Source organism: Etheostoma spectabile, chromosome 17 (genome assembly GCF_008692095.1).
Source record: "Etheostoma spectabile isolate EspeVRDwgs_2016 chromosome 17, UIUC_Espe_1.0, whole genome shotgun sequence".
Taxonomy (NCBI): Eukaryota; Metazoa; Chordata; class Actinopteri; order Perciformes; family Percidae; genus Etheostoma; species Etheostoma spectabile.
Window position 1 is genome coordinate 6,025,733 of NC_045749.1, and position 12,609 is coordinate 6,038,341.

The following is a 12,609-nucleotide window of genomic DNA, read 5'->3' on the forward strand; positions in this document are numbered from 1 at the left end:
GTTTGTGTCTGTGTGTCTGTGTGTTTTCTCTTGTTGAGTATTTTTACCCTTTGAGATGATAGTTAAACATTTATTAAAATTAATATACACTTATAGTTATTGCACTGCTAAAATATTTTATTATTTAATGCATGCATACTGTAATTAAAAAAAGACAGCAGTATCACACAATCAGCAATGGGGGGCAGTATAAAATCAATCATGTCAGACAACTGAAGAGCTTTCATATAATTTTATTTCTCTAAAAATGTTGTCTCCTAGTCAGTATAAACTTCTACTTATCAACAATAACAAACATTTCCACACTTTATTAAATCAAACCACATTCAGAAACATGAATTTATCATATTTTACACATAACTATATCCACACTCTAGATATTTTGTAGCCATAATGTGAAAACAAGAAAAAGCTTTAAGACAAATTGTAATTTCTTTTTAAATGGTAAAAAATAAAAGTATCTTTCAAAGGATTCCACAACTGAAAACAATATTAATTAACTTGTTTCTTACGGGTTTCCATTATCATGCCTAGTCTCTATATAGCTATTGAATGTGTATCCCTTCTTTTTTTATAGCAACCATTGTTAATGGAAAGACACCAGCTAAACCTCTGCTTCTTTCCATCAGCTTCTTTAGCTTTATCAACAAACGTCAGGTAGCAAACTTTCTGTTCCAACCCCGTTAACTTCTACAGGCTGTGAAATTTCATAACTATCTACAATTCAACCATACATCCCATTATCCCACAAATGGTGGGCTATGACCCCATTCAGTAATCTGTCCTACATATATATATATATGTAAAGTATATATACTGCCTATATCCCTCCTTCACAGCCCCTCATATTTCTTGAATCCTTTTATAAATTCTGGTGCCTCTTAATTAGTCAACTTCCCCTTGCGCTCCTTTAGATTAAATCACAATTAAACAAAACCAAATACACATTCCTTCATCTGTGTTATTTGTTTAATAAAAGTTAATTTACATATCTGCAAAGATCACACTGATATCGTATGGACGTCTGGTGTGCCTAATGAAAGCTGTGATATACAAGTGTACATTCAGTGACAGCCCGAGCACTTGTTAAATGTGACCCATGCTAAAAAGACAGCATTTCTTAATGGCTATAGTGAGCAGAGGTATTTGGCACAACCTCACTAACACTTGCAGAGCATACCTTGTCTTCACATATAGAACCAAGGTGAGCAGAGACTTTTAAAAACATTTTACAATTTTCAACATGCTTCATTTAAATCCCTGGACAAGGAGACTAGGTCATCATGGGCTTCTTCTTGACAATGCCACAAACAGATTAGGGTAAAAACATTTCGTGCACATCATTTAGTAGGACAAGTACTAAACAACAGAATAAAATGTTCAAAGATAGATAAAAGATATAAGCCTGCTGTTGCTTTATGATCCTCCACCTGTCAACATACTAAAACATATTTCTTCAGTCATTTAATCCTATGATCCAAACCGCAACTATTCATTTTCAACATATTTCAGACATTTCAAGTTTCAAAGAATATTTCAGTACAGGCTCTGATTAGATGATATTTCTGCTAAATATGTAGAAAGAAATCTGCAGAAGCCTTACACAAACCTCCCCCAGGACAGGCATATGGTGGACTATACAGCTTACAGTATGTGCTATTGTCCTCTTATTATTATTGTCACTCAGATAAATGTGTGAGTAAATGAGTTGGCAGCAAAATAAATATGAGCAGCATTTTTGAACAATAAGTAGATTTTTATGATTTCTTACCATTCTAACATTTTTTTAAAACTTGAAAAAATGTTCTGGAAAAATCTGGATTTCAACTTTATACCGAATCACTTTGTTTCTTCATAACTATCTTTACAGCTCAATTTGAGGCTTAAATTAATTGGATGTAGGGCTGTCATTTTCTTTTCATTAGTAAATAAATTGATTAAGATAATTGCCCATCACAATTTTTTTAAAGCCTAAGCCCCACCCAAAACCCCAAGACATTCAATCAACAATGATGTAAAAAGAAAAAAGCAGAATAGCTTCAAATTTCAGAAACTGGAACCAATGGATATTTGGCATTTTTTACTTAAACAATAAACAAATTAACTAAATTGTTAATTGATTAATTAATTTCAGCACTTAATAAATAGTACATGAAGACGTCCTTGTGTGGTAGTGATGGATTCACTGGTGTTCACATTGCCCCTGGCCTCCAAACATGGGGCTGGACACCTCCCTTGGTGGCAACAAAACGTGGTTTGGGTGCCTGGACTGGGTCGGACTTGAGTGGGGGCAAAGAGGCAAGAATACTAAGCTCAGGAGCGCTCTGGAACTGCTTGGCTGCTTGTAGCCCAGTGGTGTATGATACCGGAGTGTAAGGTGTAGGGACTGCAGGGGGCAGATGCTGGGGAATAGGGGTGGCAGAGAATTTTGGGAGGCTAGGTAGTCCAGCTGGTTGGGAGGGAGGTAGAGCTTGTGTTGGGGCATTCACTGATGCTGGTGTCAAGTGAGGGGCTGGGGTTGGAGTGAAAGGAGCAGGAGGTGGTGACATCATGCCAGAATGAGTCAAACGTTCTCCGAGGGTAGTGGCTGAGCGAGGGGCTATGACCTTTGGAGCTAGAGTGGGAGCTGACATAGGTGTGGGTGTGGAGAATCGCTTGACCTCGAAGACACGGGCTGTTTTGACGGGGATCTGCCTAGGTGAGGTTAATGAGCTGCCCACCATTGTTGCTGTTGTGTAGTCACTATGCTGCTGCCTCTGGGCCTGATAAGAAGGCATGGCTGATAGATTAGCAGTGCTGCCACCATAGTTGAACATAGCAGAGTTGAGCTGGTAGGGCTGCCTTCTCATGAAATCCAGAGCTTTGATCCCCTCTCTTTGGGAGACTCCTCTACCCCTGCTTTCTGGCTTGCCTGTATTCCTCTGAGGCCCTGTAGGGATAGAGGGGGCCAAAAGTGGGTTGTACCCAATTGGTGGAGGAGCACGGACATTCGGGGAGTATTTCCACTGAGAGACATGGGAAGGGTTTGAAGCGGAGTCATGGAGTTGGGGTGCACTGTGCGAGGCCACTTCCTGCTGGTAAGGGGTCTCGGGAGGGGTATCCACTACATACATACCCATGCGGCTTTGCCTGCGGGCAAACAGCTGTGCCCCCTTACCTCCTGCTTGAAGAAACAGTGGGGCCTCATGGATGACCCGAGGCTTGGGTGCCACTGGAGGAGGCGCCCTACCCATGCTGGTCTCGCCACTCCTCTCTCCTCTCTCTTCCTCTGCATCATCATAGATAGCCTCAGACGGTGGTTGGCCATATTTGTGTCGGGTGGACCTTTCATCCAGGTTCTGCACCATACACAATAGATCAGGATTTGGGGAGTTCTTCTTGACATCTGGTAAATTAAACATAGGTTTAGGTTTGCCACTTCGCCGTCGAGCATCAATTAAAATCCCTGTGCGACCTGTTGGACCAGGAACAGGGGTTGGAGCTACAGCTTCTGGCTGAGAGACCACTGACACTGTAGCTGCAGGTGCCACGGAAAATTGCGGTGGATGTGGTTGAGAAAATGGCACTTGAAGTGGAGGCGCTAGAGCAACTGGGTTAGGTGACGAAAGAATTTGGGATACAGGAAGAGCTGGGGCTGGAGCCATTGGTGCTTGTGGAGCCAGGAGCATTGAAGGCATAGACACTGGGGGCACAGCTACAAATGGAGCTTGGTGAACAGTAGTTATTGGTGGAGATGACAGGTGATGAACAGGAGCTTCTGGTGTTGGTGCCAAGGGACCTTGAGGCACAAAGGATGGTGGGGATGTTACTGATGTAGTATTCATGGCTTGTTCAGAGGCAGTAGAGAATGGTAGTTGCACAACAGCTGCTGAGGCAGGACGCTGGACCGTCTTTGTTACTGATGGTCGAAACGTTACAGGTGCTGTTGCTGCTCGCATGCTGATGAAGCCAGGAGTGAAAGGACGTGCCGTTCTGTTGAGAACATTACTAGCAGGTAGTTCTGGTAATGGTGTTTCAGCTGGTGGTGCAGGTATGGTCAGAACAGTCACTGAGGCAGTGGCTGGTTTGGGTGTCACAGGTGGAGGTGTCATTTTCATGCTGGCTGTACTAACTGCAGAGTAGCATAGGTCCCCATTAGACATTCCACAGGCTGCAACTGGGCCTGGAGCCTGGGACAGTTCTTGTTGTGCTATAGTGCTAGGTGGTATCATCTGCTGAGGCTGGAGGTTTGACTGCATCTGTGGTTGTATCTCTGGTTGTATCTGATACATATGAACCTGGCCCTGGACTTGAGACTGTGGAGGAGCTTGAGGTTGTGCTGCCTCTTCCTTCTTGGCATGCTCAGCAGCCTTCTTTCTTTGCTGCTCAAACAACTGGGCACCCTTGCCTGTGATGTCACTTAAACCTGGACTTGGAGCATCCTCTGCCCCATCCCTACGACCTTCAGTGCCTGCAGTTGCTCTCTTCTCCAACTTATTCAAGTAGTCACTATCCCAAGTTGGGTCAGGAACGGCAGAGAAACCATCCTCATCAAACTCTGATTCGCTGCCAGGGAATACCCCATCCTCCTCTTGTGAGTCCTGACACCTGTCCTCATCCACACTACCAAAACTGGTAAGGGTGTACTTTTTGGAGCGCTGCCGCCTTTTCTTGAACATCAGCACCCCCTTAGAGTGAGGGTTGGGAGCATCAGTCAGTAGGGACGCAATTGTTCGACACTTGGTTTTGGCTTCCTTCACATGCTTGTCTTGCGGAGTATCCCCTCGGTTAAGTTCTGCAGGGTATTAATGCAATAACTTTAGGAACAGTTGCACAAGAGCATGACATAAATACTACAGTAAGGTCAAAGAATTCTGAATTTACAGATTTAACCTTTAAACAAAGAACTGACTCTGACATAAAACATCTAAACCTGTTCCGATCAACATGCCTTCAACAGGCATCCATCTCTTAACTTGCCACAGCACTTCCAGGAAAAATTCCAGGCAAGCCTTCAGCTTCTCACATTAGCTGGGGTGAAGGATACATTTGCACATTATTAGTCACATGACATCTAACTTAACTAGAAATATCTGCAAGCTAGTGGAAAGTTGCATGTTGTAGGTGACTGGAAGGAGAACTTCAAAGGCTAGCCACAACATATTCTTTAACCCGTTATGGTATTAAGCAAATTAATTAATTTTGTTAACCTACTATGCACTGCCACATGAAGAGAGTTCTTAATTTGTCTAGGACAGGGTAGTAGGACATTAGAATGTTAAACTTGCACTCAGTGGTGGCAAGGGGGATTTACAAGAGTAAATTTATTCAAGTTCTTAAAACAGCCGCTTGACTTTAAATAGCCCAGCTCTGTCCTTTTCCTGAGCTTATTATGGATGATGGACAGAATGACAAGTTGTAGTCAGTGCTCTGTGTCGGATGTTTTCTCTTTTTTCAAAGTTGTAATAAAATAAAATAAAATTCAAATCAACATAAAGTACTCAAAACCATTCAGAAAATATTGGTATTAATTTATATTATCAGGCATCAATGGGCTTAAATAGTAAAACTCGCATGTCTATCTGTAGAATGATTATTGTAGATACGTATTTTCAAATAGGGATGGGTTTGTACAAAATTAATTCTACTGTTTGATGATACAGTAATCTCTTTGAATTGTTTTAAACAGCCCTGTAGACAGTTGACTCTTAAGGAGGTTTTGTTTAGAGATGACATGTTTGAACAAAGAAGGTAGTGTAGGTAGCATTGATATTAAGGTGTGAAGACTTCAGCTTTCAACTATTGAACCTTCTGCCAAACATCTAGTTTTTTCCTTGTAGGTTTGGGGGCATATTTGTCTTCAATTTCAACAAAGGCAAGTATACTGTACATGAAGTATGAATTAAAAAAGGCATTATTAAACTGACATATAAAATTACATGAGAACTTTTCTTCCATAGTAGTAATAAAAAAATAATAATTAAAAACAATTGTGTTTGCAGGGTTTAAAAAAGTTTTGTGACTCTTGAACCAACCGATGAACATTATGAGGTTGGAATGTTTACTTAAGTGTGGAGAACCCATGTGTACTTACTGGCTTGTTTGGCCTTTTCCATGTAGGTTGTTGTAAGCTCCTCGTCAAGGGGTTTACTCAAAGGACCCACCATGGGTACAAACTGGCTGCGGGAGCTCAACATCATGGCCCCCTTTGCCCTCTCAGGGGATACCAGTGGCACGTTAGTTGGCTCTAGAAAGCCACTGTCCTCCTCTTGACCTCTATCCCGTGGCCCCTGGTCATCTGCTGAGGAGATGATGGATGAGGTCTCAGTGGATGTCTGGGAGGACCACTGTCCTGGTCCAGGAGGCTGATAAATCACCTCCCTCCGTTCCACCCCTGGTAGCCCCCCTCCTCCATCTCCATCTCCCCCACGTTTATCCAATAAACTAGGGTAAACATGTGCATCTGGAGCGCTGTCATAGCCACTCATCTCTGAAGTCTCCCCGCCCTCAGGAGATGCTCGTCCTGCTGGTTTTCCTGGGTTGGAGTTGCTGGGGCTGCGGCGTTTCTGCCGGCGCTGCCTCTCATAGCCTGCTACATCTGCATCACTGTCAGTTTCTCCGTAGTAAGCCTCACTACCTGGTGGAGATGTCAATCCACTGGTTATCGAGGAGTGGCTATGGTGGACTTCACGGACGGGTGCATGGTGGGAGTGGGTGGGTGACATGGCACGCAGAGCAGCACGGTATTCTTTGTCTATACGGGGAGATGGGGCACGGGTCACAAGCACCACGGACTGAAAACCAGCAGGCACCCTGCAAACAGTGGAGGGTTTAAAAAAGTAAAAGGTTCAAATGAGGGCCGTTGGATGTGATATTAGAATCAAATTTCCAAAATCTGGGGATATAATATACAGTAGTATCAAACACATGGACATTATAAATAGTGCATGTCCTGTGTCAGACCTGAGTCTTTGACTTGTGCGTATTATAATTTCTACTTGATCCATTATAATGGGTTGATGATGGTTTATCAATAGTAACAGTATCATTACTTTGTTTCTCTGACCTTTTAACCCGGATGTGCAATATCCCAGGGGAGCTGTCGATAAATTCCATGGCCTGGGCATGGGATAGCATTCCACATGGCTGTTCGTTGATGGACACCAGTTCATCAGCCTCCCTAAGCCCAGCCCTACATGCCTTGCTGCGTTTACGCACCTGCACCAGTAAAGAAAGACAAAATTTAAAACACTCACATTGACGACATAAACTTACACCAATGTTGAGTTTTGATGGATTATATCATAAAATATTTTTGGTATGAAGCAAATGGGTTTTGAAAGGGGAACATCCAAGACAACTGTCAAGTCCTTCAGGAAACATCCAAGTCACCATTATGTTTCAAGGGCACAACTTAAGTCAAGTCTTAAGGCCTTGAGGGCAAGCTTAAGTCCAAGAAATGCAAGTATTTCACATCTGAATGCTGACAATTCAATGAAGGGCATAAGTGTATGTATATTTTAGTTATTTATTTGCTTTTATATCAAATATGACTTCAAACCTAAGGCCAGGTCTCAATTCTCAGGTCTATCTTTGGTTTGAAGAGACTTGGTGTGCTGTAGATACCTAAAAGAGAATATAAAGCCAATTGGTACAACCATCAGCAGTCGTTTTTTCCGGCTATTTTATTAGTAATCCTTAGAAGTGTTATTTTTGAAATTTGAGACTGCATGGATAGAAAACAAAAGCCTGACTGAGCTACTATGCTGGTGTCTTGTCTTGGTTTGTGATAGTGACTGACAGAGAGCAGATTTTGTCCTGACAGCCTGATCTTGCTGCGGACAAACAGTATGTATGCCACATATTGCAGCTTGAGTGGGGCACTTATACACACTTAAACAGGGAAATGTCAGCCAGCAGCCATCTTCATTTGGAGCTTTGCTATTTGTGCCCGAGGTCTGTCAGGACCATGGCAGTATGCCCAACATGAATAGCCTCAGGTCAACATGTCCCATAATTCAAAGCAGATGTTTGAAAATGTTTAAAGACAACAACTGCAGTGTCGATTGAATTGTGAGGGCACTGCCATATATTGTTATATTAATATGTAATATTGAATGTCATTGGGTTGACTTAAGACGTCACTACGTCTTCTTAGTTTGACGTTGTAGAACTTTAGTTCACAAAGTCAGTTATTCTGCTATTCTGGTTTGCCTGTAATGAAATCCCACATCTACATTTAGCTAAGCCTTTCAAAGTGGCCTGTGCTGCTTGTGGTACAGGATGTCAGTTATTCAGTCAGTCAGTCAGACCCTTGTGGTTGCTAGTCATAACAGTTATAATACCCTTACATGCACACACACACACACACACACACACACACACCACTAATACAAAAATAGACACAAATTAAATAACATGAAAAACGTGCATGCATACCCACAGGCACAAACCCAACACTGACACACCAGCTCTTTCAGTGAAGCACCAGACTACTCCACCTGATAGGGACAGTATAGTATGAGACCTCACAAGACTACACCTTCCTACATTCAGTGGTGAAGCAGCTGTTGTCCACTGCCATTAAGGTGATTTAGTGTCATGTGGTTACATACTTCCACCTTTGCATGAGTTAGCTACATGTTGGATTAATATTCTTAATGACAAACACTGCCTTGGTGCATGGCCCATAGCAGATTTCATTTCTGATAGCAAACCAAAATTACCATCTTAGCCAGTAAAGATTCCCCTTTGTCCGGTAAAGGGAAAATCTTTGTAGGACAGGTTTTGCCATAAAGAATTTGTGAGGTCTGTAAGCAGAAACATTTCCTTTACCCAATGAGAATTGTTGTGCCAATGTATTAACCTTCATTTGAATGTAATTGTGCGTTACAGAGAGGTACATAATGGAAAATGCAACTTGCCTTACATATACAATGTGTATAAGGGTTTAAGATAACAAAGGTGTATCCTTAACCTTAAAAAGTTCCTCCTGGTCATTTATTCACAGCTCATGTGAAGACAATAGAGGTAGCAATCAGGAATTCCTATGAACTTGATCAAAAAGAAGTCATAGGTTTATCTCCAAGCAGCAAGATCCTGAGTTGTGCATGTATAAAAATAGTGTATCAGGGTAATTTTTGAGTACTTAGCTGAAACACATACCTTTGGCTGACCCCTAAACCAAACCAAAAATAGCCACCTAGAAAAGGAGTTCTGCACAGTCAACAATTATTGAAAGCGTGCATGTATGTGTCATGTGTGTACATGTATTGCATGTATAACGTGTCTGCAGATGTACTAAACCTTAACTATCCTGTTAAGAAATATGATCTGTCTATATAAAGAGGTCATTGCAGAGAGGGAGTAGGCCCAGGTCTTTTTAGACAGGAAGGACAAGGTTGATAGGGCGAGAAGCAACAGCTGTGGATTGATCATTTTTTACAGCTCATGTCACAGATGGTGAGGACATGGAACTGACTTGAGTCAAAAAGCAAAGGAGAGAAAATAGTTTTTTTCTTAGTTTTTTTCAACCATTTTCAGCTTTATCTCTTAGATGTACTATTTCTTGCTGCTTGCAAGTCAAATTAATAACTTTATAAAGATACAGTATTTCCCAAATGGAGATCAAGATTCCAATCTGGACTGCTTCACTGGGGCCAAATGTGCACGTTAAATTCTTGTCACCGAAGAATTTGCTTTAAGGCAGTAACACTGTTATAAGGTTAAATACTTCCTTTACACAATCTTTTTTTTTCAGTGAACCTCTTTATACATGTAGATATAAAAGTAGTCTGTAGAAACATATTTATTTTATATTTTATTTCAGAGACACCTATGTGGCTTGAGTCTGGCCTGAACCACAGGGATTTTAAGAACTGAACTAAATCACTTTTGTAACATTCATTGCTCCCTTATGTGGTTTGCCACTCATGGTACTGTTACAACAGTGTCAGATAGATGTCAGGTAACCTGCCAACTCAAACATGACATGGCTTTACTGGTGTGATTTGAATTTTCTACAAAAATTATAATGTAGTGGAAATATGCTTGTTGAATAGCGCACATCAGCTCACAGTCATGGGTAAAGGGTGTGTAGCATCCATAAGCTCCTCACAATAAAGGTAAGTTAACAGTTTATAAAACGATTAGCTTAATGTACCAGAAATCTCTGTTATAATGTGCACATGTAAGCACCGAAGAACAGCACCAGTTATTTGTCAGAAAGTAACCAAGTTTCTGGTCCAAGTTAAAGTTTCTGGTCATTATCCCTTTAATTTCACTAGAGCGTTCATTAAGAAGCAGCATTCATTGGAAGATATGCAACAAGGTCACCCTATATTCCCCGCTGAACCTTGAAGTTTTAAGTTCACCCAATCAATCATTGGTGCGCCTCTGCATTAAGACTGTTCCCAAACAAGATGATGACTCATATTCAGGCCCCAAACCAACATGCATGGCAGCCAATATTCCATTTCAACTTTGTTCACAGCTCCTTAAATCTCGGCCTAATATATCCCAGCTGATGTTTCACTTCTCTTTACTGAGGCTGTTGAATCTAACAAAGTTGTGTTTCTTCCACTCAGCAAATCCATGAAACAACTGCTTCCGTCAAACAACTGCTGAGTAACCCGTCTTACCTTAGCCACCTGTAGCGGTTTCTGATGTTCCACGCCTCCCTGGAGACGAAAGCCCCATGGCGCGCCACCGGACAATGTAATTATCACTTCCTCTGCAACCATTGTTCTGCTCTCTCTGTCTTTTTTAATGTTTTTTTTTTTCTTGGTTATTTTCAGCTCCTCTTTGGCTTTTATATTTTGTCTTGGGGGCCCTCAGTGCATTTGTCCCATGGTCAGTGGTCAGGGCCCCCTCAGAGAGCTCTGACGTGCACTTTGCCTGCCACACTGTCCGGATGCCGACTTCAGTCTGAGTCTAGCTCTAGCTGCAGGCCGACGCTCACACCTGAACACACACACACACGCACGCAAGCACACACACACACAAACAAACACACACTTCTGTGCGCCCACCCATACCCAGAGTGGGCCAGCCATCACAGCCAAGAGAGAGAGGGAGGGAGAAATATGATGGGAGGGGGGTCTGTGTCTGCTTACACTGAGGAATGTCTGCCCCAAACGAGTGAGGGGAGGGTCCAACGCAACACTTGTCCTGTCACTCAGACCTATTACACTGGGTTGCTGATAGCCCCTCCAAAAATAGGACACCCCTCTGCTGCTTCGCGTGCTCATCTGCAAACCAAGGGAAAGGTAACATTCAGAAAGTTCAACTGGCACTGTTTCACATCTGGCTTTACAGCATTAAGGTCATTAGTAACTTTTAGTAGGGTCACAGCCAGACTCTTAAATCGCAGGAATGAGACATGACATGATAGGACAGTCCACTCTTGTTCTTATGAAAATTAATGATGTAGACAATGAGTGGATTGACTTTGGTGCTGATTAGTCTAACTGCTGAAGCTGCTGTGTATCCGGGCGGCTCCTCTGGATCTGGACACATTCTAGACTGTCATCATAGATACTTTAGGATAAATACTTTTACAAGCCCTGGATAAACAGCCAGCATATCTACATTGAAATATGTCCTAAATCCTCAGTGTTGACTGAATGACAAATACTTTGAAACACAGAAGGGACCCATACTTGCTTGTAAATACCAGATACAGACAAGAAAAACAAATGCTGGGAACAATTTCTTTTGTGAAATGGTTTCTTGTTAAACTAAATCAGAGAGACACAATAATATCTCTTGTAATAGGTGCTAAACGCTAACGTCAGCATGCAAATGTGCTCTCAATGACAATGCTAACATGGTGATGTTAAGCAGCTGTAATGTTTACAATGTTCACCATGTTCACCATCTTAGTTTAGCTTTAGTGGTTATACATATAAAGGTAACTGGTGCAATTAGAGTGCATTGCGAGTTTCATGGATTTGGATTTTGAGAACATTTCTATAAACATTCCAACCCCACATTTTAAGCAAACATGAAATTTACTGCATTGTCCTACCCTATATTAGTTAATTCTGATATTACACATCAAACAACATTTTAGTTTCTAATTTCTATCACACACTACACAGGTGACACTTAGTCAAAGTACTTTTCCACAGCCCGGCTCAAATCGAAAGGTGTCTCTTCACCACTGACTGAGTTTTCAATAGTGGGTAAGCGTTAAAATTAAAATAATTAGTTAAAATTCAATCAAACGAGGTCTATACTCATGAAAGACACTGACACATTTGATCTTAAAAATCATATCTGAGAAACTGGCTGTACGTTTTTGAATATACAAATTTGATTTATATCATCCAGTGTTACATTGGTGCTTCCCATTGTTACAATCTCTTCTGTTTTCTTGTTCCCTCTTGGTCCTTACCTTTCCGGTTTTCTAATCTTAATTTGATTAAAGTTGAAATAATAGATCTAAAAAAACTCTCAAACTCAGCAAACAAATCAATCTCCACTGCACACAGAGTCTCAGTGGATGTGAACTTGCTTTAACTATGTTGTGTTTTCCTTTGGGGCATTGACAGGCCTTTAAACCTGTTGATAGAGCCTGAATGATCCCCTTGCTGCAAACGCACCACTGCCATTATCAATGCTGCAGAA

The 12,609-nt window shown here is 41.6% G+C and overlaps 1 protein-coding gene across 1 annotated transcript; it reads right to left on the reverse strand.

Moving 5' to 3' along the window:
* Positions 1-217: 217 nt before the first annotated feature.
* synpo2la (synaptopodin 2-like a) lies at positions 218-11,018 on the reverse strand. Its single transcript, XM_032540767.1, has 4 exons — positions 10,620-11,018; positions 7,046-7,197; positions 6,074-6,792; positions 218-4,774 (listed from the first exon to the last, which is right to left on the reverse strand). Exons 1-4 carry the CDS (start codon positions 10,719-10,721, stop codon positions 2,193-2,195), a joined length of 3,555 nt encoding a protein of 1,184 aa, XP_032396658.1. The 5' UTR covers positions 10,722-11,018; the 3' UTR covers positions 218-2,192.
* Positions 11,019-12,609: the final 1,591 nt, after the last annotated feature.